Raw genomic sequence first — 26432 nt, 5'->3', positions numbered from 1 at the left:
GCATTTCACTCTTAAACATAGGTAAGCAAACTAGGGCCCGGGGGCCGGATCCGGCCCAATCACCTTCTAAATCTGGCCCGCAGACGGTTGGGGAATCAGCGTCTTTTTATATGAGTAGAATGTGTGCTTTTATTTAAAATGCACCTCTGGGTTATTTGTGGGGCATAGGAATTCGTTCATTTTCATTTTTATTTCCAAAATATAGTCCAGCCCTCCACAAGGTCTGAGAGACAGTGGACCGGCCCTCTGCTGAAAAAGTTTGCTGACCCCTGCTTAAGCATCCAACAAGATGCAGCAGCTCCATGAAATGCTCTTGTGGTAAGTGATGGTGGGAGAGGCAGGTGCCCTTCCACTTGTGCAAGTCAGGGCTATTGCTATGTAGCTGGGGCTAAGATGGGGAGAAGTGGCCAAGGGGTGGTGGTATGGGAGCCATGTCACCACACACACAGATCCCCGGCAGTACTGCTCCCTGCCTTGCAAGGCTTTTCCCACTTGACCTGGGAGGACTGACTCCAGCTACAAAAGCTAAAGGCTGCTGAACAAATTCTTAGGTTGGGGGCAGGGTAGTTGTTCTTGTTTCTATAAATTGTTTTGTGCCTTTATTTTAGATCTTATTATGATTTATGTGGAAATTGTTTAATTTGGTTGTGCACTATTTGCTGTTTTATTTACAGTTTATGACTACTTATGTTTGCAATTATGTGTCATTTTTAATGCTACAAGCTGCCTTGAGCATGGCTTTAACTATGGAAAGGCGACATGCAAATATAATTATGTATGTATATATGTTCTAGTGTACACTGCTGGGAGCCCGAGGCCCTGTACATTGGAAGGAGGTGTGCCATAGGCTAAGCCCCCAGGACATCCACACAGGCTCAGTCATGTGGCTTTTTTCCTACCTGCTCCTGTAACTGTGTGGTTAGGGAGCGGCTCTCTGAAGCTGGAGGCTGCAGCCTCTCCCTATCCAATCTTAAATTAATGCTGCTTGCAGAATACCCAGAAGGAAGAAGCAATGCCTTGCAGAGGTCACCTTCAGGATTTTGCAGGAGAGGAACTCAAACCTATGCCCCCCTTTCCCATTACAGCCCTCTTTCAAGTCTCACTGGTGTAAGTTTGGGTAAAGTGGCAGCTGCTATAACTGAACTAAAGCATTACAGCGCCCAGATCAAGGGAAGTAATAGTTCCACTCTATTCTGCCTTGCTCAAACCCCACCTGGGCACCACAGTTTAAGAAGGATATGGAACATGGGCAGAGGAGGGCCACTAACATGATAAAGGGTCTACAAACCAAGTCTTATGAGGAACAGTTGAAGGAGTTGTGTACATTTAGCCTGGAAGAGAAGGCTGAAAAGTGATAAACCTCCTTCCTTGGAGGGTTTTCAGCAGAGGTTGGATGAGTTTCCTGCATTGCAGGGCGTTAAGACTAGATGATCCTTGGGGTCCCTTCCAACCCTACAATTCTATGATTCTATTTGTATTGGGGGCAGATAGGTATATATTTATACCTGGACAAGGTGGTAGAGAGAAATGTCAGAAGGCAAGGTCCCATGACTGGTATACTGGGGGAAGAGGGCTGCTCTCAGCTTGGGATAAGGAGCAAGGGCCATCCTGAAGAGCTGGGCATCTACTTTCTCTCCTCCATCTCCATTCTGAAGGACCTACAATGAAGAAGAACCACCTGAATACACTTGCAAGGAAATGGGAACCGAACAGTTCATTGGCACAAGCCACAGCACCTGGCACAAGAAGAAGAAGAAGAGTTTGGATTTGATATCCCGCCTTTCACTCCCCTTCAGGAGTCTCAAAGCGGCTAACATTCTCCTTTCCCTTCCTCCCCCACAACAAACACTCTGTGAGGTGAGTGGGGCTGAGAGACTTCAAAGAAGTGTGACTGGCCCAAGGTCACCCAGCAGCTGCATGTGGAGGAGCGGAGACGCGAACCCGGTTCCCCAGATTACGATACTACCGCTCTTAACCACTACACCACACTGGCTCTCACACAAGGCTTTATCTGCACCTTCAGAGAGAGAACACAACCCAAATTTTCTCAGGCTGCTGGCATTTAAGATCTTTTTGACATTTCCCGTCACTTTGAAAGGAAACGGTCATCAACATCCTGCCAATATTCTACAGCATACCTGGTCAATACCTCCAGGGGTGTACATTGTGGTGGCAAGAGCAAGGAGCGTTCGGCCTTCCAACAGCATTGTGCTCACACTGGCCTGGTTGCTGGGAATCAAGATCTGGGCATTTGCCAGGCTAGCTTGGAAAATCTTATTTGCATCTGGAGGGAGGAAAGAAAAAAACAACTGTTGCCTTGTTTTCCATTATTATACCCTGTCTTTCTGCCCAAGAACAGGCTCCAAAGGCGGATGGCAAAAAGAAGAAATTCACACATTATTATTTATTATTTTTATTATTATTTTATTTCTTACCTGCCCTTCACCATTATAACAATTTTAAAATACAATATTAAAACCAGTTAAAACACAGCAAAACTTTAAAAGGCCAAGCACATGGCAACAATAATAGTTGATCAACAGTTGACTTTTCTAACATCAGCCAGAATGTTACCTCCAATTTAAATAAAAATAAAAATCCAACCCATGGCATATACAATCCTCTCTCTGAAAGCTCCTTGTGGGGAAGGTTCCATAGATGGGGCACTGCTATAACTAGTTCCCCCACCACAATGCTGTAGGTAGGGGAACCTGGAGCAGGACTTACCACCCCTTTGAGTTGGGTCCAGAAATCAACCAGGAGTCAGTTAAGAACAAAAAAGATTTCATTCCTCTGTCAAAAGCCCAGTATATTCTGGACCAGCTGTTGCATCCAAACGTTTTTTCAAGGCAGCCCCACATAAAGCACATTGCAGAAACCTAATCTTTGAGGTTAGCAGACTGTTATTGACAGTGGCTGGGTCTCCATTTCTCAGAATAGGATGCCAGAAAACCCAGAGACCAGACAACGCTGGTATAAAAGGTGCTCGTCCCCACAGCGACCACCTAAGCATCCACAGAAAAGGTCAAGCCCAGGTGAGTTCCAAGCTGACCATTAAGGGAGAATCCATCATCACTTGGGATGGTCAATGGCTCACAAATGTTTGTTTTTAATCAGAATTGCACAAAGAACATTGGCCCAGAAGAGAATCACAGATGAAGGTTCCTACCTCCAGAATTGCTGGCGATGGCTCGACACCGCACTAAAAACTCAAACCACGGATGAGCTTCGTGAAGTGCTTTGTCATCCAAAAGAGGGCAATTTGAAGGAAATAAACTGCAAAATCAAGGACAAAATATCAATTTCATAGAATAAAAAAGAAAAACAAGTTATTTTCCCCTTCTAAAATATTGGTCAGTAGAAAGCTGGGTAAGCAGCCACATGGATTTTGAGAAGACCAACTGCTCTGGCAGGAGTAAAAGAGACTGCTTAGTTAGCTAGAGGTGTACTGGCCACACAGACCCCACTGGGCAAGCACTCTCTCATCCCTGCTCCTTTAGGTTACAAAATTAGATGGTGCTCCAGCTGCAGAGTCCCGAACAAAGCTCCATTGGAGGAAGGCAACAGTCTGGGGACATGGAGAGAAGTTATGCTGCCTTTGTTCTGAAAACATTTTGGAGGTGCTGGTGGAAAGAGGATGTATAGTCTACACAAGACCAACCTGAACTACAACTCCCATCACAGGTAGACAAAGCAGGTAGACACATATACAAATGTGTGTATACGAAACCACTTCAGGTCATGTATTCCTACCTATAGTAGTCGAGATAGGTGTAGAGAAGATGGTCCAGCCCATGTTCTAAACAGTACAGGATAAAGCAGGCATGGAAATCTAAGCCACTGGTGGACATATATTCTGGAACAGGATGAGGATTTTGCATCACTCCTCCAACAAGAGTCAATCTCTGGAGAAGGCATTCAAAGTCTTCTAGTTCCACTGGCACAAATATTCCATTGCTACCAAGAAAAACAAAGCAACCTTTTTAATGCAAAGCAGCCAGTGATCTCTTCACAAAGTTGTTAAGGAGACTTCCACCAATAAACGATACTAGGAAAGCTTGACAGAAGTTGATCATCAATTTAGAGCTAGACTGGGGAACCCCTTTCAGCCTAAAGGTCAGGTTCAAAACCTGGCTAGTCTTCAGGGGCCACATTCCAATGGGGGGGGGGGTAAGTGATAAAAGTGGCCAAGGCCAATTTCACAACATAGATTATGTAAAATTATGGGCAATTATAAGTCTTACCCAGGAAACTGTGGGGACGCGGGTGGCGCTGTGGGTAAAACCTCAGCGCCTAGGACTTGCCGATCGCATGGTCGGCGGTTTGAATCCCCGCGGCGGGGTGAGCTCCCGTCGTTCGGTCCCAGCTCCTGCCCACCTAGCAGTTCGAAAGCACCCTTAAGTGCAAGTAGATAAATAGGGACCACTTTATAGCAGGAAGGCAAACGGCGTTTCCGTGTGCTGCTCTGGTGCCGGTTCGCCAGAGCAGCTTCGCCACGCTGGCCACGTGACCCGGAAGTGTCTCCGGACAGCGCTGGCTCCCGGCCTCTTGAGCGAGATGAGCGCGCAACCCTAGAGTCGGTCACGACTGGCCCGTACGGGCAGGGGTACCTTTACCTTTACCCAGGAAACTACAGAAAGTTGCAGGGCAGATCAAAATGACTGATGTCAAATGATGTCATACAATTGGCAAGTGGGCACAGTTTGCTGGAAATGGCCTGGTGGACTGAATGAGACCCGTGGCCAGAGATTCCCCCAACCAAGAGTTAGACAAGGCACATACCTGGCTAAATTGTCCAATATTTCATTTTGCATGTAATGGCTACACAATGTTCTCCGCTCAATGGTCTCTGTTGTCAGCTGTGGCCAGTTTGTGCTACTGTCCTGTTGCTGAGATGCTGCAATCCATGAGCTCATACTGGAGTAGTCATGCCAAGATGACAGGTGCATCCAAAGAACCTCTGGATCACATGATTTGCGTTCTGTGTGTGGTTTTTTAAAAAAGGTAGTCAGTACAATAAACTATGTGTATGCCTGTAGTTGCACACTGTGTATAGGGTCACAGGGTTAGTCCCCACTGTCACTGTAAAATAAAGCACTGTAAGCTTAGGAAGAGTAAATGTGTATGAGCCAATCTGTTTCCTGGTGTAATGCAAAGAATTAGGTCTTATCCTTAAAACCCTTTCTGGGTGCAGGATACCCAAAGGGCTGCTTCACCAACATCAGTCTGCCCTCACTCTGTCAGAGAGGCTCCTGTCCATATCCTGTCTGTGGCCAAGGAACAGTTAGTTAGGACAAGGTAAAAGGTCTTCTTGGCAGCTATGCCCTGATTACTGAATACATGACCCTTTGCTCCCCACTCTGGCCCAAATCCAGGATACTCCCGATTCATTCCTTTCAACAGATCCCTTATTATCAATGCAAACTGTAGGCAAGGGGGAGGGCTCATCCCAGACGTGGACTGCAGAAGGTAACAGGGGGTTAAAAGCTCCTCACATGCTGGGTGGAGTTCCCAAACCAAAACAAGTCCCCAGTGCCTGCCATTTCCTGTTTTTTCCCTTCCGTCTGCAGCCACTACAGAAATTGAGGGTGGGGAGCAAGTGAGGCTTCAGGGGCCAGACGGGAAGCCTCTGAGGGTTGCATCTGACTTGGGAGTCAGATATCCCCACACTTGCTTTGAAACATTATGGCCTATTGTTAGTCCCAAAAGTACAGCCTTAAGACACAAAACTCCCTGACCACAACAAATTTATGGCAGAGTACTTGCCTTCGGGAGATTGCATAGGAAGAAGAATCGTCTCTCGGGTAACCTGATCCCACCACTGAGCCCAGTTTAACATAATACTGTACTCTGCAATATTAACTCCGTCTTTATTGCATTGCAGGAATGAATCCAGAACAGGAATGTGGATAGACAGATCTTGTTCTTTTCTCCAGGAACTGAAAATGAGAACAAAACATCTCTATGAGGTCCATGTCATTTATCTACTCTTCTTGATGAGTTCAGATTTTCAAGCTAGCCACCTTGTTTCCAATACAACCATTTCCAATGAACAGTGAAAGTTTGCAGCCTACAGGACAGTTAAGCTGGAACTGCTAACAACCAGTTGAGTAAGAAGGAAAATCATCTCACACCTTCCACGGAAAGAAAGCTTGCAGCTGGAGAAAGCAGGAGCAAACAAAGACTCACGGTTTTTTTGCTGCATGGGTAGAGATTCAAAACCTCACACAATTCTCATCACATCACTGTTGGCAAAGATGATGTTTTTAAAAATTGAGGCTGAAAATCTATTACCTGGGCTGGGCTGTAGTCTTTTCCTTCTCTTGGAAATTTCTTGCATAGACATTTTCCACCTTATGCACAAATTCTATCATTTCCTTCTCAGCTTCAGAAAAGTAGTTTTCCTCTTTCAGTATGTTCACCTTGAGAGTCAGACCAAACCATTAACTAGCAATGCAATTTGCGCCCTAACATCAAAGGCACTGGAAAAGCAACTCCTTAAAGGGTTTGTTGTCAAATCAAAAATATGAGCAGGAACAGGAAGTGGTCTAGAACAAAACAACGTGGTGTGGATCCCTGATGACACTGATGTCACCGCAACAAGATTTCCACATCAGCTACTAATGCCAAAGAGACAACATGAAAGTGAAGTCATCACTGGGACCTAGGTGGAAACTAACACAATTTGTGAGGTGGGGGCAGGCAGTAGCAGCAGAAGTCACCCAGGAATGTACCCTGCACATGCAGGTGAGACATATGAAATTAAAGGACCACAACCCATGCAAAGGTTTTCCCCGCACTCACCAAAAAATCACGAACACGGTGATCAGTTACGTAGAAACATATTTTGCGCAGCTGCTCCATCACATTGAAGCCCTGTCAAGGGAGGGGAAGGGTAGAAGAGTTTACACAATAAAGTATTAATGGCTTATTTTCTCTCATAGGCTTTCTTTTGTGCATATCTACAAAGGATCTCAGGGCTCGGCTGCAGCTTGCAAAGGACTGAAGAAATTTCAACAGATTGTGAAATGGGCTTAAAATGCTCAACCCTTAAAAACTCCAGCCTCCCTTCCTCAGACAAATTATTACTATTACTGTTGGTTGCTTTTTAGAGCAAAGTGTCTCACAGTGACTTGCATAATAAAAATAGAGGTGAAAAATATTAAAACCAAATATAAAAATGGCAATAAAGCAAGACGTAAAGTGCTTATCCAAATATATGTACATAAAAGGAACATATACTACCCTTTTTAAAAAGATGACTGCAGAAAGTGACAACAGACCTATGTTACCCACCCAGTTAAGAATCAAATGCATACACGTACACATATATAAACGTCAGTGTGCATTTGTGTGTGTGTGCTTACCCTTCAATGGATCATGCCCACACTTATTTATACTTCTCTCCCTCTCCCCCCAATTAAGCAGAATATGACAGGAAAAAGAAAAACCTTAATGAGTTCAACTCCCATTGTTAACTCACCAAGGACCCCCAATGGCCATTCTTTAGCACCTGAAGAAGCAAAGCCAATCCCTTGCTGTGTGTACATGCAAATACACTGAAGTAAGCACTGTAGATCAAGCCACGCTCTGGACATGCATTACTCACCATGTTTCTTAAGAGTTTGGAGGCTTCTTTGACATCATCCTTCAGAAGGCTTTTGTACACCAGATCCAGTCCTATCTGGGTCAGCACCTTAAGATTCTGGGCAGGGTTACCTGCCATCCGGAAGAAGGTCTGAGCCTCCGGGAGCTTGTTGTTTAATATGGCTTCAGCAACCGTTTGCTGAAAGAGCAAAGAAAGGCATGCAATGCAACTAGCTGCTTTTGAAAAACACCACGCCTGACATTCAACCTCTTTCCTGAAAGATCAGGAGAGGCAAATTGGGGAATGGCGGAGGAGAAGTGGGTGGAAGTTGTTAAGGGCACACAATCCAGTCTTAAAAACACAGGAAGTCGCCTGCTTTAGCTGAGATTCCTGCATTGCAGGGGGTTGAACTAGGTGACCCTTGGGGTCCCTTTCAATTCAACAATTCTATGATTATGAGGAAGGGGGGAAATGTCCCTCTTGCTACTTTCCCTCCATGCTACTACTTGATCATTCTGGTAGCCCTTCTTACATATTTTCCAGTTCCAGGATATCCTTTTCTGTCATGAGGCAGCCAGAACTGGACACAGGCTTCCATCGCTATACTATCAAGTTGTACTTTCAAATCCTTCCTTAGCACACAACTTTTCAAAAGTTGCTCCAAACCAAGTTAATGTTTTTATTGTGCTACTTGCCTTTCATTTCAATGGGAGTGTTTGGCACACAGTCTCTAGCTCTCTCACTGAAATTAACGGGACTTCCAAATGCTTAACTATGGCTGGATTCTGCCGTAAACGTGGCTTTAGGTCACTAATTTTTCCTTGGGATAATGAAATTGTTTAGCAAACAGACACAATGTCTTGGACAATATATGCTCAGGAGTTGTTGAAACTGATTCTCCGGTTACCTCTGTATTAAACTTTTCCCACTTCTGGCTTTGTTCTACGCAGGGCACGTCTTCTTCAAGATAGCACGTGAAGCTGATGACACTGGAAGGCTTGTGAGGGAACTTTATCATAAACATCCTAAGTTTATTGATGTAGCTGGTTAAAATATCAACACATCTGTCCAGATTTTCATCCAGTTCTGTGAAGAATACAGGAAGACACTTAAAGGAACGAATGAAAACATCTCCCTGGGAGACTTGCAACACTAAGGGTAGCCCAACGAACATTAACATGTTCAAAGACATATCCCACCACATCCTGTTCCGCTAGCACTGGTGCAGAGGAGGAGAAAGACATTCTCCCCTTCATTCCTCTCCTCATTACCAGTGGTGATACTGACAACAGGAACACAGGGAAGCCTGCCTGGGCCACTCACCTGCCCACTCACACAGGTGCACTCAGTCATCAACATGATGACAAAGCAGTCCAAATATAGTATAGAGAAACACACAAGATGCAAAAGTGCCAAAGCCCACAGTATGAACCGAGTATAAGGTACTGACCCCTCCTGACCCAGTACAGGTGCTGGTCCAGCTACTCCAAAGGACTAGGTTGCTAAGTCAGCTTAAAATCTGGAAAACTGACTTAATCGTTTTATGAATCACAGCTTCACAGCCCATACAGCAACTATGATTGTCTGCGTGTTTATTCACGAGCACATCCCACGGAGTCCAAAAGGGCACACCTCTAAGTATGTGTGTATAGGATTTGGACATTACGGTAATGGGAGAAAACAATTATACACTATTCACTGAGCTGAGGACTGAATCGCTCCTCCTCTTCTCTCATCAAATATCACCACTGGAGAGGTGGTGTTGTTTTTTTAAAAAAAGATCACATGCAGGAGCACACAGCTTGCACATGAAAATAGCTCAAATAATAGAAAGGTTTCATGGCCCGTTACGGGGGAAATGCAGAGCATGGTGATAATTCAAGCAACACAAGCACATCCGTTACCTTCTCTGTGGATACAAATTTCACGGAGCTGTTTGTTAAGGAAAGACAGGGTGAGGTTCAGCAGCTGCTCAGAGAAATGCTTGCTCTGTGCTTCCAAATCATTTTCTCGGATTGCCATGCAAAGCAAATCTAAGGCTGGTGTAAGCTCTTCCATGCCTGTGTGAGAAAAAGCAGGAAATGACCAGAAGATCACTTTAAAATGCCTCCCCGCACACAAAAAAGGATTCTCAGAAAAGAAAGCACAGCTTGCCTCCATCTTTTATATGGCATCCATTAACCCCATTGCGCTTTCTGAAAACACAGGACATATTCCATCTCTCCCAAGAATGCTTCGCTGAACACAGTATGCCCTTATATAGCTCTCATTCTTTTCTATGTGGCTTGTGCAGCATTAATTTCACACGAGCTGTACCACAGTGAATTTCTTTCATCTTCACTACACCAGCCTTTCCTAACATGGAACTTTCCAGATGTTTTGGATTGCGACATATGGCCATGCTGGCTGGGACTGATGGGAACTGTAGTCCCAAATATCTGGAAGGCATCAGGCAGGGGAAGACTACACTATACTTTGCAAAGGTCTGTGTCAAAGCAATGTCCATTTCAGCATTTACATTGTTTTACTTACTCTTCAAGTAAAACTCTGACATAGTGCTTGCAGGCTGATCTTGTAAGGAGCAAGTTGCAGAGGGACTGAAAATATTCTCTTTGTTCTTTAAAAAGAAATCCACTGTGTCCAACTGACGGTTCTCTAAGCCAGCCTAAACAGCAACAACAGAATCACTGTTAAAAATGCAGCAACATGTAGAAACAGAAGTTCTTAACTAAGGGACTGATGTTGTTTTTGCAGATTGAAATGTTACTTTCTACCAGTTTCTAGGATGGTTAAACAACAAGACAAGAACAAAGTATTACAAAAAAAGGATCCACACAAGAATGCAATTAAATAAGCCAAAAAGTCAAGCAACAAGACAAGAGAGCCTGTTTTCCCCAAGCACTATTCCACTATGGACCCATAAGTGAGGCTTCATGAAGGAGGGTGGAATGTCCTCCTACCTATCAGAAAAATAGATGCCCAGCAGGTAAGAACTTCCATTTGTCTTTTTGTGGGAGGAGGACTTTCCAAGATAGGATGTGCAGCACAAGTCAGGAAAAGAAGGATCACCTCATGCTGAAAATACTGCAGCAGAATAAAAAACTAGGGCTGGAGGACAAAGTCACCAAGAGCAGTCAGTTTTGTCATGCTCCACAATTTATCCACATGGCAGCTCCACATATTACTTTGGGAGGTGCCCTTTCCAAGTAGCCTGCAAAGGCTGCAGGTTAGATAAGCCCAAAGTAAACATTTGAGGCTGTCAAAAAGAAAAAAAGAATCCCCTGCCAGTTGCAAGATCCCACCACTTCCAGCACAGGGGGATGTGGGGGGCACAGAACCTCAAGGGCCACAAGTGTTTCTTTACCTCCAAGGCATGTATGGGAATAGAGCATCTTCCCCATCCATTGAGCTGGCAAAGAGAATCTACAGTGCCAGCACTTCCATGGATGATCAGTCTATTCAAGAATTCCTCTTGAGTCAAGCCAAACAGAACCAAGGAGAGGCCGGGCTCTAAGGGTTATAATAAATAAAAGAAGAACTTATTCACCTGTCATATCAAACATGATCTATTTGGTACTTTATGAGAATGAATGCAATCTTCTTGCATCATCCTCAGTGGTGTCAGTACTTACAAACAAATAAATGCTTCCGGTTTCTAGACTGCAGGCTTTGGTTTTTATTTGCAACTAAAAGATGCTCACCTGAAAGGATGGGACATAACTGCTCCTCTCTGTTACACTCCACAAAAAATGAATTTTTGCCCACACAAGAACGCATCACGTCTTGGGTCTCCAAATCCCACAGAAGAAGAATCAGTCCTTCACTCTCACTTAAGAGAGTGAACAATGCACTAAATCCTGTCACAGATTTACACTCGAGTTTCGCACCATCTTCTAGTCCTCCTAAATCTATGCTCTTCCATAGTCTGTCTCTTCTGCCTGTGTTTTGGGGATCTTTTCCTCTTGAGTTTGAAAGGACATGAGCAGCATCATGCAGAAAGGAGGCCTCAGACGCTTCACGAGTCTTACAGTCACAGTGCTCTAGATGCAAAGGATACTGACACCAAGGCAAGAAAACGTTGGCTGCCAAACTTGAAGAATTAGATCCTTTTGTTATGTCAAACAATGAAGACAAATGTGCCTTCCAGGATCTGGAAAAAGGAGAAAAATCACACCAACATTTTTAACAATGAATCTATGAATTATCTATAGTTGTACTGCTTGAACAAAAAGGATTTGTAATACAGATAAACAGATTGGATAAGTATAAATAGTTTCTTGCCATCAAAACAACTGCAAACTAGTCCTGGGGAGGATGGTGTCTAGACATACTTGTCCATCTATTTGGAAATGATGCCACATGTCTAAGCTTATACTTATTCATCCTAACGTTCTAAAGCTATTTTACTAGCAGTATCAGCAATAACAGCAGGAACCAGAGAGCTAAAGTGGAAAGTAGGACTGAACAAACATATCCCTCTTTTCCACATAGATTAATAATGCAAGGCAGAAGTTCTGTAGACATACCTGTCGGTCCGAAATGGATGCTGCATAAGTTTCATGCTGTAATCTGAACTTCTGAGGTCATCCTCATCTGTCCCCTCCAACTGTTCTACAGGAAGGTTGTCAAAGTTTTTCTTGCAAATTAAATGCTCAGGATATTCTCTGCGGGGGGGGAAAGTGTTTATTTATAAATAAGATGATTTCAACTCCACCTTTCAACCCTCAAAAAGTTCCCTATAACAGTTAATCTAAAAAAAATCGAATTTTCACTGACAATAAATTATAACAATAAAAAACAGTGAGTATTAAAAAGTCACTGAAAGCAATTTAAGCAGCAGGGGGAGAAAGTGAGATTAAGACCACAAACGCCCAGCACAATAAAAAGTTTTAACCATTTTCCTAAATGTTTCAAGAGAGCAGGACCATCAGACTTTTCGGAAGAGAGGGGGTGGGGGAAGCTAGAACTGGCAAAGAATTTAAAAAGTGAAAAATCTGCCTGCCCAATACCACTTTATAGCATATTGTAGCCAACCTACTTGAAGTATAAATGGAGGTCAATCGCCACAACACAACTGGAGCTGTTGGCAACCACAGCAACACTGAGATCATGGGATATATTTAACAGTGTAAGAGAAGACAGGATGTCCAGACGCTTCTCATCTTGCCCCTCTGTTTGATAGAGGGAGACATCAACATGGGCAAGGTAGGCACCATCCGTAGCATCAAAAATATCTTTGCAACAATGTCAAAGAAAGACACTTTCTGAGTCACATGAACAGGCACACATGCAAAGAAAAACCCACCACCCCGACATGGCAATCCTATGCATGTTTACTTAGACCTAATGTGCAAGACCACTGGGCACTGTTTCAAATCGAAATAGTAGACTGAACCATTCCAAACTGCATGCATTTGGACACCTCTTAAGATATTGCAACTGTCAGGCACATGGCTAGAACAATCCTCTTCACAGAAAGATTTGGTGCTTCACAAAACAAGCATGAAAGAGAAACAGGCTGTGTCAATGCACAGTGAGACAGAGCAGGGGGATCTGGGACCTTCAGGTATCAGAGCATCCCAATCTGCTCTGCAAGACAGAGATGGCCCTTGCAAAGAATCAAGAGGCAGAGGCAAAGTTAGCACCAAGTCTAGCGACATCCTGGCAGATAAAGGTATAGGTGCACCCATCCAAAGAACAAGAACTCCTTGAAAATAAAGTGTTACTTGTGAAGAAGCTCCTCCTCATGAGAAGACCAAACTTCTCAGGCCAGAGGTTTTCAACCTTTTTGAGTCCATGGCTCCCTTGACCAACTACATTTTCTGCGGCACCCGTGAGGGCTCAGGAGTCCAGTTATGTCACCCCTTGCCAACAAAGCTGGTAGCCTCTCACCCCTTTTCAAACACCCTCCCTTGTGGAGTGTTCCCTCAGCCTCCTCTCCCCTCTCCTTGGGAGTCCTCTGGCGAGCCGCAGCTGCTGCCCATGGTCTCTGAGCTCCCCTCCCCCCCCACCCCAAAAAGAGGTGCCTCCTCCCACTGCCCCACAGGGGCCTGGGACTTGTCTGTCCATTCCCATCAGCAAGGCCTGGAAGACTGGCTGGCTGGGCTCCCTCACCCAGTTGCTTGCTTACTCCAAGGCTGCCTCAGCTTCTGTCAACCAGGTCCCCGTGGCCAGCCCCAGAGGCACCATTTGCCTGGGGAGCTTGTAGCCAGGGCTGCTACAGCAGCTGTGCAAGGCTTTGGGAGGCAGAGCATGAGAGGGCATCAGAGGAGGGGGGGAGAGGGACTGAGGCAAGCATTGCCGCAGCACTCCTGACCATCATTCAAGGCATCCCAGGGTGCCACGGCACACTGGTTGAAAATCACTGCCTCAGGCAATCCAGATGGCCTCCAGCTGCGCTCTGGGTGGAGCTCTGAAGCTTCCTGGTTAAAAGTCTCCAGTTGCTGGCAGAGTGCTTGAACAAAATCCTTGCATTAGCATCCTGACTTGCCTTGTGACCTAATGGGTTTTGACCTTGTTTTGATCGTGGGCTGTTTCTGCATCTTACCTTTTGTATTACTCAAGGCTAGCACTTTATTTATTAAGAGACAAACAACAACAAAAATATCCATTTATATATCTCAGTATTTGTCTGTTTGTTAAGAATTAGTGAGCAACACAGAGAACTATCTGCTAGTGTTTTATTTTACTGCTTAAATTACACATTTGTTTTGCAAACCACTCTGTCCTGGAGAAAGGGATGTTAAAACTCAATTTAAAAGGATACATATCCATCCAGATTCCTCTAACAAGAAAAGAACACCTCTGCAAAAGGCAACATCTACTATCCTTTCCAGAGCTTCTGACGACAGATCAAGAAGAAAGCATTCCTCCAACTTTTCTGCTTTCAGTTCTCCTCCAAGAAAAGCAAGTTGTGCAATAATACAGTTGTTGAGCAGCATCAAAGCTTTGCCATTTTTAAATGACAGCACTCTCAAAGAGGAGATTGAAGATAAACCTGCACGACGAGGACAAAAGGGATATTTTCATATGCAGTAACAATAGGTGCAGATAAACAAGCAATACAACATAGTCCTGATAAAGATAAATGGATCACCCATCCCACAAGTGGCAAAAGTGAGGCCGTCTGCATTCAATGTTTGAAACAGCCCCACCAACGTTTATAAGCATTACCTGTCTACAGCAAGTTACAACTCATGGGCTAAGGTCTGCAATAGATACCATATAACATATTTTGTTTTCTAGACACTGCTGAAGAATGGCCTCCAAATCAATAAACAAAATTAATAAACTAGTATCTTACATCTTGAATGAATGTTATACTCACTAATATTTTTAAGTTTGATGAGTTGCTTCTGTGTATCTTCACTGCAGCTCTGCAAGAGTGTTGCATCACATTTTCCAACCTCTAGATTAATTTCATATACGAGAAGTTCATGGGTCTTACTGACAGCAAGTAGTTTAAGACTGTCCACTGGAAGGTCCTCATCTTCCACACTCTCCCATGTGAAGCTAGGAAAACAAAACTTAATACATGAGCCATACCTCCAATTGTTCTTCTTTGAAATTTTAAGCATGTTGTGCCTTTCAGAGACAAATTACGGTACTTAACTGAATTACATTACTGTCCACTTGCACAAAAAAATGATCACAAAGCTTAGAAGAACCCAGCAGTTGAAAAGGACAACCAACATACAATCAATGAAACAAAAACTCTAGGGAGTGAAACCAGTAATAATCTACTTGGGTTTACAATTTTGTCTATGTCTCTAACAAGAGTAGTAATACTTCCTATCTATCCAAAGAAAAATGACAAGCAACTCAATTTCATAACAACAGAGGTAGGAAGGGACCAGAAGGTGAACTGGGGAACTGTAGATTCTGACAGCTCATTTTACATGCAGGCTCAAAGCCTCACAGCAGGTGGGGCTGTTGCAAAATGTGACGCTGGGCAGTAATGGGGGGGGGGGGATAAACCATCCTCAGTGGTGTGGCTAGATGATTTTGGACTTAATGGTCTGACAGCCCCGCCCTCCCCCCCTTTACACAACTATGTGCATTATTGCCATAATGAAGGCCAAAACTGACACTTCTCTTCTCTCCCTCACCCGCAATCCATGCTTTACAACTACTTCCACATTCAAGAGTTGCCAACAGAGGCTGTTGCTGATGTGTCTCCAGCCCCCTCTCCTAAAATGAGGTTTTAAAGAAGCAACAGGATAGTTTATGTGGTGTGTCCTTAGTTGCAATGCAGGGTGGGGGGAGTACCCAAGACAATTCCTCTGATTTGCAAAGGTGCTAAAGGCCCAAAAAAGGTTGGTGAGACCTAACGATGATAATACTGAGGTCACATGCATCTTTTATCAATGCACCATCATGAATACAGAAACAAACCCATATGTGCTGAAGCAATCAGCGGAATTGGTACTGTTTCAGGTGCCACATAATAACACCTTTGTAAGAACTCAAACTGTTAGTGTGGGAGGCACATTCACTGTACTCTTTTCGTAAGTTAATTTTTCATTTTCGTTCATAACACATAAACATTTGGGTGCCTGCTAAAAACACTGTCTGGTCAAGCCTACTCCGATGCTTAGAAACTTGATGCAAGCCTTTAATCTGTTTTAGTCTAAACTGTTATTTTAACTTTTTGAAAACTTAAAATCGTGGTTAATTTTTCTTAATAATTCCACTGTTTTATCTTTCTTTTTTTGTAAACCGCTTTGATGCCTTTCTTTTTTTTTCAATCAAGAGGTGCATAAATTTTATGCAAAAACAAACAAACAGCGTTTGCTTCTGCTGCCCCGACATTTACGTGGGGACAAACACCCTTTTGCTGCAGAGGATGATTGCTGTGCTTCAAAAGCAATAGTAAGTTAGCCTCTGAGATCACCATGGGGGTGGGTGCCTGGTCCCCGACTACGAAACCTTCTTAAATTGGGGGTGGGGGGAGAAGTCGCTGGGGGGGAGGCGGGGGTCGAGTCCGTCACCTGCTTCTCTCTATTGGGGGGGGGGGTCAACGCTGGACTTGGGCCCCCGCAGGCCCGGCTCTTGCTCCACCCCCACTTACTCTTCCCAGGCGCCGGGCAGGGCGATACTGCCGTCCCCGCTGGGCCCGTCCTGCCCGCCGTCGAGCCGGGCTGACACCAGCCCCGTCAAGCGCAGCTCCGCCCCCGTCACGGTCGCCAGCGCGTCTCGGCCGCCGCTGAGCTTGGCCCGGGTGATGCCCTGGCTGGGGCTGCGGAACGGCTGCAGCAGAACGCGAAACGACCTAGCCTCCGACGCCGCCATTCTCCTCTTTCCCCTGAGAGAACCGCGACCGCCGGGTCCGTGGGTCTCCTCAGAAAACTACCACGGCCGCCGCCATCTTGGGGCAGAGCCACAACAAGAGAACGAAAGCCGGGAGGGCGGAGGCCGACGCTCTTCCTTCGGACTAACCTTCCCAGAATGCCTCGCGGGGATAAGCTGCCGCACTACAGGCGGCGAGTGAGAGGGTTGCGAGTCGGGAGATGTAGTCCTCGCCGCGCGGAAAGCCGGGCGAGCGAGCGCGTTGGACGGCGGGAAATGTAGTCTTGGTTGAGAAGAGGGCGCGTTTGTGAGTACAGTACAGCGTCGCTTTGCCTGTGGAGCGCCCCGCCCACCCCGAGACCGGAAGTGCCCGCGAGGGCCGCCTGAGGGACTGAGGGCCGGTTGATGGAGGCTGCGAGCGGGCTTGGCTCGGGGCGGGATGCTGTCGCTGGGGCTGCTCTGGCGGGCGCTCTCTAGCGGGGGGCATGAGGCCCGGGAGAAGGAGGACGACCACCAGGCCCACCACCGGCCCGAGGCCCCGAGCAGAACCGCCGCTGCCATGGAGCAGGAGCAGGAGCGGGCCCTGGAGGTCTACGGTCAGTGGCTCCCCAGCCCCGTCCCTATCCAGGCTTCACGGGGCGGGAGGTCTTTCGCGGCCCAGGACCCGGCTTGCCTCGCAGTTGGAGGAGGGGGTGTTTAAAAAGAAAACCGAAACCTTGAAGGAGTGTACGAAGAGAAGAAAGCAGTAAGATAAAAATTAAAAACAAAAAACCCCAAAAGCAGCTCTGTAAATCATTCAACACATAAAATCAACAATAAACCGAGAACAGTTTAAACTTACGCACCTTCTCTCGTATGAAACGACAAGGTGCTAAAAATGTATTGAGACTGCAGCACAAACTAAACCAGCAGCCAAGTGTGTCAGAGTGCGCACTTTAAAATGTACAAATTTTAATTTCTATTTTTTATGAGAACTTACTTCTACAGCCCGGTGTCACTAATGCCTAGCCAGAGGAAATAAATGCGTTTTTAGCAGAGGCCCAATTGATTCTGGGGTTGGCACTTGCCTGTATATCTCTGAAGGAAGGGAATTCCAAAGAGAGGGGGCTGCTACCCAAAAGGCCTTCTTCCCCTTGCTTACGGCCCATGGGATCTGTGGGCACAGCCAGGAGGGCCTCACCAGACAGTCCTGGCTGCCAGACAGGGAGATAGGGAAGAAGGCAATCCTTCAGGTACCTGTTTAGGCTATTATAAGTTGGAACGTAAGCCTGATCCAGTAATTTATTGGCAGCTAGCATGAGACTCTTTTAAGCACACTGTAACATGCGTGACAACAGTATGCCAGCTAATACATTTTGCGTTGGCTTTAACTTCCAGGTCACTCTTAAGGGCAGCCCCACATAGAGTTTATTGCTGTGGATCCTAAACTTTTTGGGGGCCACCGCGCTGTTGGTTCCATAAACTCATTCCCACTGCCCTTAGCCTTCCCAATAAATAGCATGATTCATAATGGTGGTTTGCATGACCCATGAAGGAAGATAATAACAATCAAATTCCAAATTGTAACAATTAATTGCACATTTATTCAAAATCCAATTTTAGTTCAAATTATTTAACAATAAATAATTAATTTAGTTTAATTTATTTAAAAATAGTTTTAGTTTAATTAATTCAACAAAGCTGTTGAACTTTATCCAGTGATACCAGCTTTTCAAAGTCTGATAGTCATTTACATCTCCAGCCCCATTGCCTCTTACCTCCCCCCACTCAGGTAATCCCTTGCCCAGGTTTATTGCAATAGTTCCTTTCTTGAGGATAACAATGCATGAGTCACAGTGGCAAGATTATTTCCAATCCAGAAGAGACAAAAATAAATAAATCCAAATTCACTCCACAGTACCCATTTGCTTGCAGGCTCACTGGTCATGAAGCAATGAGCCTCAGAACACATTTCATATGTAATTTTTATCATTTCTTGTTTGAAATGTCACTTGCAACCTTTGTTCCTCCTAAAGGCTGAGAGGGACCGGATTGTGAAGAGTCCTGGCAAGGCTGGCATCAAACTCCCTTTTATGTCACAAGCAAGTGGATTTTCAGCTGACTCCAGGCCTAGAGTTTGACCACCCAACCTTTCCCCCATAATTAGACACTTCTGTTCTGTTTGTTTCTGCTTAAGATATAATTCGAACTATCCGGGACCCAGAGAAGCCCAACACTTTAGAAGAACTAGACGTGGTAACAGAAAGCTGCGTTGAAGTGCATGAAATTGGGGAAGATGAATATTTGGTCACAATCAGGTTTACACCAACGGTACCTCATTGCTCTTTGGCCACTCTCATAGGTAAGATCTGGGGGGAGGGGGTTCTTTGAGCGATTTGTGAAGTTGTTAGTTTCATGACATTAAGTAAACAAAGATATTGGAAAGGCAAATAAAGGGACACTCAGTTCTTCTGGAAGCATTTCTGGATTTGTGCATTGAAACATGCAGCAGCAGTATTGTGAATTATTAAATATGAATGGGTTGCAGGACCTTTCATGTTGAAAAATGTTTCCTTTAGGGATAGGCTTCTCTGGAACCAATTTAACCTTATTTTTGCAAGGCAGACTGAAGACTGTGTCCCTGTGTAAAGCTCAACACATTAGTGTCCTCTGATTGGGAAATCAGAGCTCATGCCCTGGCAGTGTGTGGTGCGAAACTCTTCAGTCTTTCACAGCTTATTACCAAATTGTAAAGCAGTTCTGTGCTTGAAAGCAGATCTCAAAAATGGATGCCGCTCACTTCATTTCCCAGCCTTTTTCACAGTTTAGATGAGGCAACGCTTGCTATCTTTAGAGCAAGATACACTGAGAACCAAGGCCAGCTCTCCCTCACATGTTTATAAAACTGAATTACAGATGGTTGAGCAATATGACCACATGCCACCAACTCTTTTGGTAGAAAGATAATGGAAGGGTAGTGCTTGAAAAGAAAAATGACATCTTTTTTCTTTAAAATGCAGGGCTGTGTTTGAGGATCAAGCTGCAGAGATGTTTGCCTTTTAAACACAAGGTACGCAGTTTGTACACTTTTGTTTGTATTTCTAAAAACATACTGCAGCTGACTCTCCAGAAATGCATGTTTAGAGGGCATTTTCTGGCCACACATTCCACTTCCAACTTTCCCCAAATGTTTTGATTCTTTGCTTGTATGGGGAATTTCAAGGGGTGGTGTTATCTGTTGCTCATGCAAAATGTGGTCTTAGAAGAGGACGTGAAATGAAGAACCCAGAGTGCTTTTGTTGGCAGGATTTCCAGAGGGATTGCAACCATGCTAGTCTCTTGCAGGAAGAACAACACAGATTTCTGTGACTAACACATTTATTGTTGCGTAAGCTTTCACTCACTGCAGTCTACTTCATCAAGTACACTTCATGCATCTGCTGAAGTGGTTTGTAGTCTACCAAAGTTTAAGTCATAATAAATTTGTACAAGAATCATATAATTTTAGAGTTGTAAGGTACCCAAAGGGTCATCTAGTCCAACCCCCTGCAGGACAGGAATCACAGCTAATCACAGTCTTTAAGGTACCATAAGATTCTCAGGAGACTCTATCATGTACACAGCTTTGGCAGGCATGTGAGAACTGCCAGATTGTAAGAGGCCATGCTTCCTTACCATATAACAAGCCCCTGAGTGGATGTGGAGATTGCATTGTAGAGAAAAAGAGAGACCTTTCATATTGCAAACACAAGTGAGACTTGCCCATTACAGTGGATCCTCCGGTTACGTTACTTTCGGGTGACATAACTTTCGGGTTGCGAACACAGCAAACCTGGAAACGTATTCTTCCGGGTTTCACCACGTGCAGAAGTGTTCTGTGCATGAGCAGAAACGGTCTATCACGCTGCATGCATGTGCAGAAGCGGCGCCTCTACTTGCAGATTTTTGGGGGTACAGATGGACCCCTGGAACAAATTACATTCGTATCCAGAGGGTCCACTGTATAGCAAGCCATCAAAACAGTGTTGTATATTCTGTGCAGATGCACACCTGTGCTATAAAAACATCTTAAGCAGTCATTTTCTCTCTCATGTAGTTGGAAATCTACATTTCAGAGGGAGCGCATTCCACGGAGGAGGACAGTAAGTATGTCTTCAGCTTGTGTTGGGGAATAAAGCAGCTGCTTGATATACATCACCAAGTGTGTGTGTGTGTTGAATTTTCCTGTTGAGCATGTCTTAAATCCTCTTGTGTGGCAGTCAGGCTGGGAGGGCCTGGCACCCAGCCCCATAGGAAGTGATGCATATGAGCTAACCACGCTGGAACACATTAGCTTCTGCTTTCATACTTGTTTGTAAGATCTCTTGCAATCTTAGCATTGCATGACTTCTCTATTTATCATATGCCCAAAGGTTCTAAGGCGGAAATACATAAAATTAAAAAAACAAAGTTAAAAACAATATTGGTGAAACTGGCCAACATAAATTCCCTACAAGCAGAAGCAATTAAAAAAAAAACAATCCAATGTACCGTTCCCACAGGAGACACCAAACTAGATGGCTTTAAAAAAGAATTAGAGAGGTACTCGGGTCCTGCTTGCAGGTTTCCCACAATAGGCATTTGGTTGGCCACTTTTAAAGTTCTTAAGGTAAAGGTAAAGGTACCCCTGCCCGTACGGGCCAGTCTTGACAGACTCTAGGGTTGTGCGCCCATCTCACTCTAGAGGCCGGGGGCCAGCGCTGTCCGGAGACACTTCCGGGTCACGTGGCCAGCGTGACAAGCTGCATCTGGCGAGCCAGAGCCGCACACGGAAACGCTGTTTACCTTCCCGCCAGTAAGCGGTCCCTATTTATCTACTTGCACCCGGGGGTGCTTTCGAACTGCTAGGTGGGCAGGCACTGGGACCGAGCAGCGGGAGCGCACCCCGCCGCGGGGATTCGAACCGCCGACCTTTCGATCGGCAAGCCCTAGGCGCTGAGGCTTTTACCCACAGCGCCACCCGCGTCCCATTTTTAAAGTTCTTACCCTTCCCTAAAAGCCCCGTAAGATGGTGATGAGATCTAAAAGTTGCAGGCATTGGACAGCAGATTGTGGGAGGCATTCACTGAGCTCTGATCCTTGGCAAATCTGTGTTTGTCTCTGTAGGACTTGCATCTTCATGCGCATACACATTGTGTGTGTGTGTGTGTGTGTGTGTGTGTGTTTTGCGATATTCTAGTGCATTTCTGTTCGTCATTAACCAAAGACGACTTGTTTGTTTTTCGTCATGCTACAGTTAACAAGCAGATAAATGACAAAGAGAGAGTCGCCGCTGCAATGGAGAATCCTCACCTGCGGGAGATTGTGGAGCAGTGTGTTTTGGATCCAGACTAGCAACCGTGACAGCAGCTCCTGTTGACCTGGGATCTTTCTGGCACTTTGGTGTTCATGTCTTTTTGGGTGGGGAATGGAGGCCTTGAATTTGATACTGGACAGTTCTTTGTACCTCCTGTATATTTTTAATAAATTATTTTATATAAAAAAAATCCATTTAATTTACGAAGGAGAGTGAGCCATGTATAGTCTTAGATTAATTTTGAAGGATTGTGAGATCTTCATAATTTTTTTTAAAAAATTATTATGAAACCATTCTGTTGACACCTGATGAATATACATTGTAATTTTTTTTTTTAAAAAAAACCCAACTGCTTTTGAAGATTGAATTTTACACATTGTTATGATGGAATGTGTTTGATTAGCTGTCAGTGTGAGAGATAAATAAAGTACAGAGTTTTAGAAACACAAGTTGTCTTCAATATGAAAACTTCCCTATAAGTTTTTTTAATGGTGTAAACCAAAGTAGATTTAAAAGATATATTTAAGTAGGCATTTCTGAAGACAGGTAAAAATAATGTGGTGGCTGCAACCTTGTAGATATTTACTAGACAGTAAAGTACCACAGTAGCCTGTAGAACTTACATAAACTCAGAAGTAAGTTCTGCAGGCTTCAGTGGTACTTTACTGTCTAGGGCTGGAATGCCAATGAGTCTGTTCTGTTTAATTCCATTTGATCAAGTTCAGGTTGTAGCCAACTTGCAAAAAGAAAGTGGTTCATACAGAATTTTCTAACAACACCTTGCAATGTGAAATTTTTTGGCTGGTAAATTGCTTTTCTTCCTATATCAATAACAAACTTGTTGTTTTTTTTTTATTGCAGCAGCATCAACAAGTGTACGTGAAAGTGGCTCATGAAGTCATGCAAAATAAGAATTAATTAAAAAAAGTAAATGTCATTTGAAACATGAAAAAGAGGCATTAATTAAAGGCATGATGGGGAAAGGATCAAGATAACTCTTAATGAGGAATTCTGATGCGCACACAGAACCTTTGGAAAGTTTTGTAGAAATTTTCTGAAGTAAAGCTTTTTTCAATATTCAATTTTGTTGGATTTTAATCAGTTAAAAAGAACATTCATTTCCCTAGAGGTGTTCTAAGGAATAAGAGTTAAATATTTCCTTCAACTTTAAGCTGTAAGTAATAGCTGCTTTTCATCTTGGAACGAAAGGAAGATAGTCATAGCGGTGCAATGAAGGACAATCTTTTTACTGGAATGTAGTACTGTAATGCTCTCTGAATTCTGCTTTGTGCCTTCTGTTCTTGACAGTGTCCTGTTATGCCAGAAGTGGTTTAGTCACGCTGGGCACGTGACCCAGAAAGGTGTCTGTGGACAAACACCGGCTCCCTTGGCCTAAAAGCGAGATGAGCACCGCAGTCCATAGTCGCCTTTGACTGGACTTAACCGTCCAGGGGTCCTTTACCCTTTACCTTTACAAGATAAAGGTAAAGGGACCCCTGACCATTAGGTCCAGGCGTGACCGACTCTGGGGGTGCGGCGCTCATCTCGCTTTATTGGCCGAGGGAGCCGGCGTACAGCTTCCGGGTCATGTGGCCAGCATGACTAAGCCGCTTCTGGCGAACCAGAGCAGCGCACGGAAATGCCGTTTACCTTCCCACTGGAGCGGTACCTATTTATCTACTTTCACTTTGACATGCTTTCGAACTGCTAGGTTGGCAGGAGCAGGGACCGAGCAACGGGAGCTCACCCCATTGCAAGGATTCGAACCGCCGTCCTGATCGGCAAGTCCTAGGGTGGGGTGGGGGAGCCTCAGACTGTGTCTTCCTCCATCTCTCAGGCAAGTTGGTGCTGCAGTTGTCTCAACCACAGAAGCCTTGCTGTACCAAGGCAAGATTTTTGTGACCTGTACCTGTTGGAAGGAGAAATCCCTATACTGTAAAAAATCTTTGCCGTTGTTGTTCTGGTGCTGTTCCTCGCAAAGCCAGTAGATGACACTCCTGTGCTAATTAACACTTCCTGTGGGTGATTCCAGCCTCCTGCTTCTCTGTGTGTGTATAGAGGGGGGCTGGGGAGCCTTTCTCAGCTCCAGAGACACATTTGCTTGCGGCTGACCATCTGTCAGGGCCAGACACAAAACTGGGCAATGGATGCGACACTTGCCTTTGTACAGCAGACAGCTTTCCAGCCTCACAGAAAGAAGCCAGAGGTTTCTCTTCCACCCACTCTTCTGTCTCCTCCATCCAGGCAGGCGAGAGGCTGGGTCATAGTTCAAGGACAATTTCCAGCCAAACGGAAGCACTCCAGAAGGCCATAGAGCAGGGCTGGTGAGTGCCATGGCCTGGGGAGGGTCCCAAGGGCCAGATACAAAGGTCTGGGGGGCCACTTCCAAACCCCAAGCTTCCACCTTGTTAGTGATACAGCTGACCTCACTCGGGCACAATAGTTCAGCTGTGAATTGCTTTGGCTTTTCCCGCTATCATTTACACTTTCATATCCTTCCTTTCTTGCAAGGAGGTGTACCTGGTTCTCCCCACCTCCCCATTTTATCTTCACAACAGCTCTGTGGGGTAGGTTAAGCTGAGAGGCAGTGACTGGCCCATGGTCACCCAGTGAGCTTCATGGCTGGGGGATGGGGGTGGGATTTGAACCCAGGTCTCTCCCACTAACCCCGGCCTATACCACCCTGGGCATTGTCAGAGATGGCAACAATCCCTGTTTGGGTATCTGGGGGCTGCATTTCATCTCATCCCCAAAATCCAGAGGTAACTTGGAATGTTCTCCTGCTAGTAACATGAAGGCAAGGAGTTGCCACTGAAGTTTCAGTTAACTGCATGTGCAATTAAAATAATTAGCAACCCACCCATCCCACACACATTTATTGTGCCACCATTGACTCCTAGCAGCTTCATGAGCTGAATGTGAGCTGGGTCCAAAGTATCATGCAAGTACAGTGGTACCTCGGGTTAAGTACTTAATTGGTTCTGGAGGTCTGTTCTTAATCTGAAACTGTTCTTAACCTGAAGCACCACTTTAGCTAATGGGGCCTCCTGCTGCTGCCATGCCGCCGGAGCACCATTTCTCTTCTCATCCTGAAGCAAAGTTCTTAACCTGAGGTAATATTTCTGGGTTAGCGGAGTCTAACCCGAAGCATATGTAACCCGAGGTACCACTGTATCCAATTATATGACCGTCTTTGGTTGGAGGGTGTCTCCTGGGGGGGGGGGGGAATGCTTTTTTGTCTGTTATAGCTGATTAGAGGGTGTGTTTTACCTGTAGATTGGGGTGAGATGATGAACTACCAGTTTTCCTTATGTGATTTTATATATATTGTTTCAATTTTTACATTTCAAAATAAATATTTTACATACTTTTGAATATCAGTGACTTTCCTCCTTCTCCTTCCATGGTTCATTTTACATATCTTTCATTCCCGTATATTTTACTATAACTATTTAGGTCAGTTCTCCACTTTATCATCACAAATTGATTACACTGCTGATTTTATCTTAATGCTGTGTACAGTTATTTTCCATAAAGTCAATAAATATTTTCACTCTTCTTTAAATATATGTTCTTCTTGATCTCTTATTCTGTATGTTTAGCCTGCAAGTTCTGCATATTCTAACATCTTAAATTGCCAGTCCTCTTTACCAGGGACCTCACTCACTTTCCATTTTGGGGTTAACAGAACTCGAGCTGCTGTTGTTGCATACATAAAGAAACCTTTCTGACACCTAGAGATTTCTGTCTGAATTACTCCCAATAAGAAGGATTCCGGTCTTTTTGGGAAGGTTATTTTAAACATTTTTTTCAACCCATTATAAATCATTTCCCAATATTCTTTTACCGTTTTACATGTCCACCACATACGAAAAAAATTCCCTCCATTTTTTTTTTTACATTTCCAACACATATCTGATTCTGCTTCATACATCTTAGCCAACCTACTCAGAGTTAGATATCATCTGTGAATCATTTTCATATAAATGGGATTTATTTATTTATTGCAATACCTATGACAGTTTCTTCAATTTTCATATGCACCCCGCCCCACTCAAAAAAAAAAAGGCTGGAGACCTCAATGTTTAATCACACTTTTAAAATCAATTTTACTGGAATAGGCATTAAGCTAAATGACTTGACAATTTCCTAGATCTCACCACCATTATCCTTCTTTCTTTATTTATTTTTTAAACCAGTGTTTGCTCCTTTCCAATCCTTCGTATTGGAGGACAATTTTTT

The 26432-nt window shown here is 44.5% G+C and overlaps 2 protein-coding genes across 3 annotated transcripts in view; one reads left to right on the top strand and one right to left on the bottom strand.

Annotated features, from left to right (window-relative positions):
- SPG11 (SPG11 vesicle trafficking associated, spatacsin) overlaps positions 1-16982 on the bottom strand; it is a 33153-nt gene extending 16171 nt beyond the window's left edge. The window contains exons 1-19 of one of the 2 annotated variants that reach the window (XM_028706671.2): positions 16659-16982; positions 14916-15100; positions 14355-14585; positions 12627-12822; positions 12115-12252; positions 11290-11738; positions 10953-11098; positions 10121-10253; positions 9493-9648; positions 8496-8674; positions 7610-7786; positions 6805-6876; positions 6295-6422; positions 5767-5939; positions 4783-4981; positions 3754-3957; positions 3170-3276; positions 2139-2284; positions 1506-1658 (exon numbers count right to left, since the gene is read on the bottom strand). In XM_028706671.2, the coding sequence (XP_028562504.2) occupies positions 1506-1658; positions 2139-2284; positions 3170-3276; positions 3754-3957; positions 4783-4981; positions 5767-5939; positions 6295-6422; positions 6805-6876; positions 7610-7786; positions 8496-8674; positions 9493-9648; positions 10121-10253; positions 10953-11098; positions 11290-11738; positions 12115-12252; positions 12627-12822; positions 14355-14585; positions 14916-15100; positions 16659-16879 (3393 nt within the window). In that variant the 5' untranslated portion in view covers positions 16880-16982. Of the gene's footprint in view, positions 1-1505; positions 1659-2138; positions 2285-3169; positions 3277-3753; positions 3958-4782; positions 4982-5766; positions 5940-6294; positions 6423-6804; positions 6877-7609; positions 7787-8495; positions 8675-9492; positions 9649-10120; positions 10254-10952; positions 11099-11289; positions 11739-12114; positions 12253-12626; positions 12823-14354; positions 14586-14915; positions 15101-16658 lie in introns of those variants that run through there. The other variant, XM_077919110.1, reaches the window with a different exon arrangement.
- Positions 16983-17162: 180 nt separating this feature from the next.
- Positions 17163-22522, top strand: CIAO2A (cytosolic iron-sulfur assembly component 2A). Its single transcript, XM_028706673.2, has 5 exons — positions 17163-17472; positions 19053-19217; positions 19876-19925; positions 20952-20997; positions 22131-22522. Exons 1-5 carry the CDS (start codon positions 17316-17318, stop codon positions 22226-22228), a joined length of 516 nt encoding a protein of 171 aa, XP_028562506.2. The 5' UTR covers positions 17163-17315; the 3' UTR covers positions 22229-22522.
- The last annotated feature ends 3910 nt before the right edge of the window (positions 22523-26432 follow it).

The sequence above is a fragment of the Podarcis muralis genome, chromosome 14, assembly GCF_964188315.1.
Source record: "Podarcis muralis chromosome 14, rPodMur119.hap1.1, whole genome shotgun sequence".
In the NCBI taxonomy this organism is placed as follows: Eukaryota; Metazoa; Chordata; class Lepidosauria; order Squamata; family Lacertidae; genus Podarcis; species Podarcis muralis.
The sequence above is the reverse complement of the archived record's forward strand: the minus strand, read 5'-3'. Positions and strand labels throughout refer to the sequence as shown.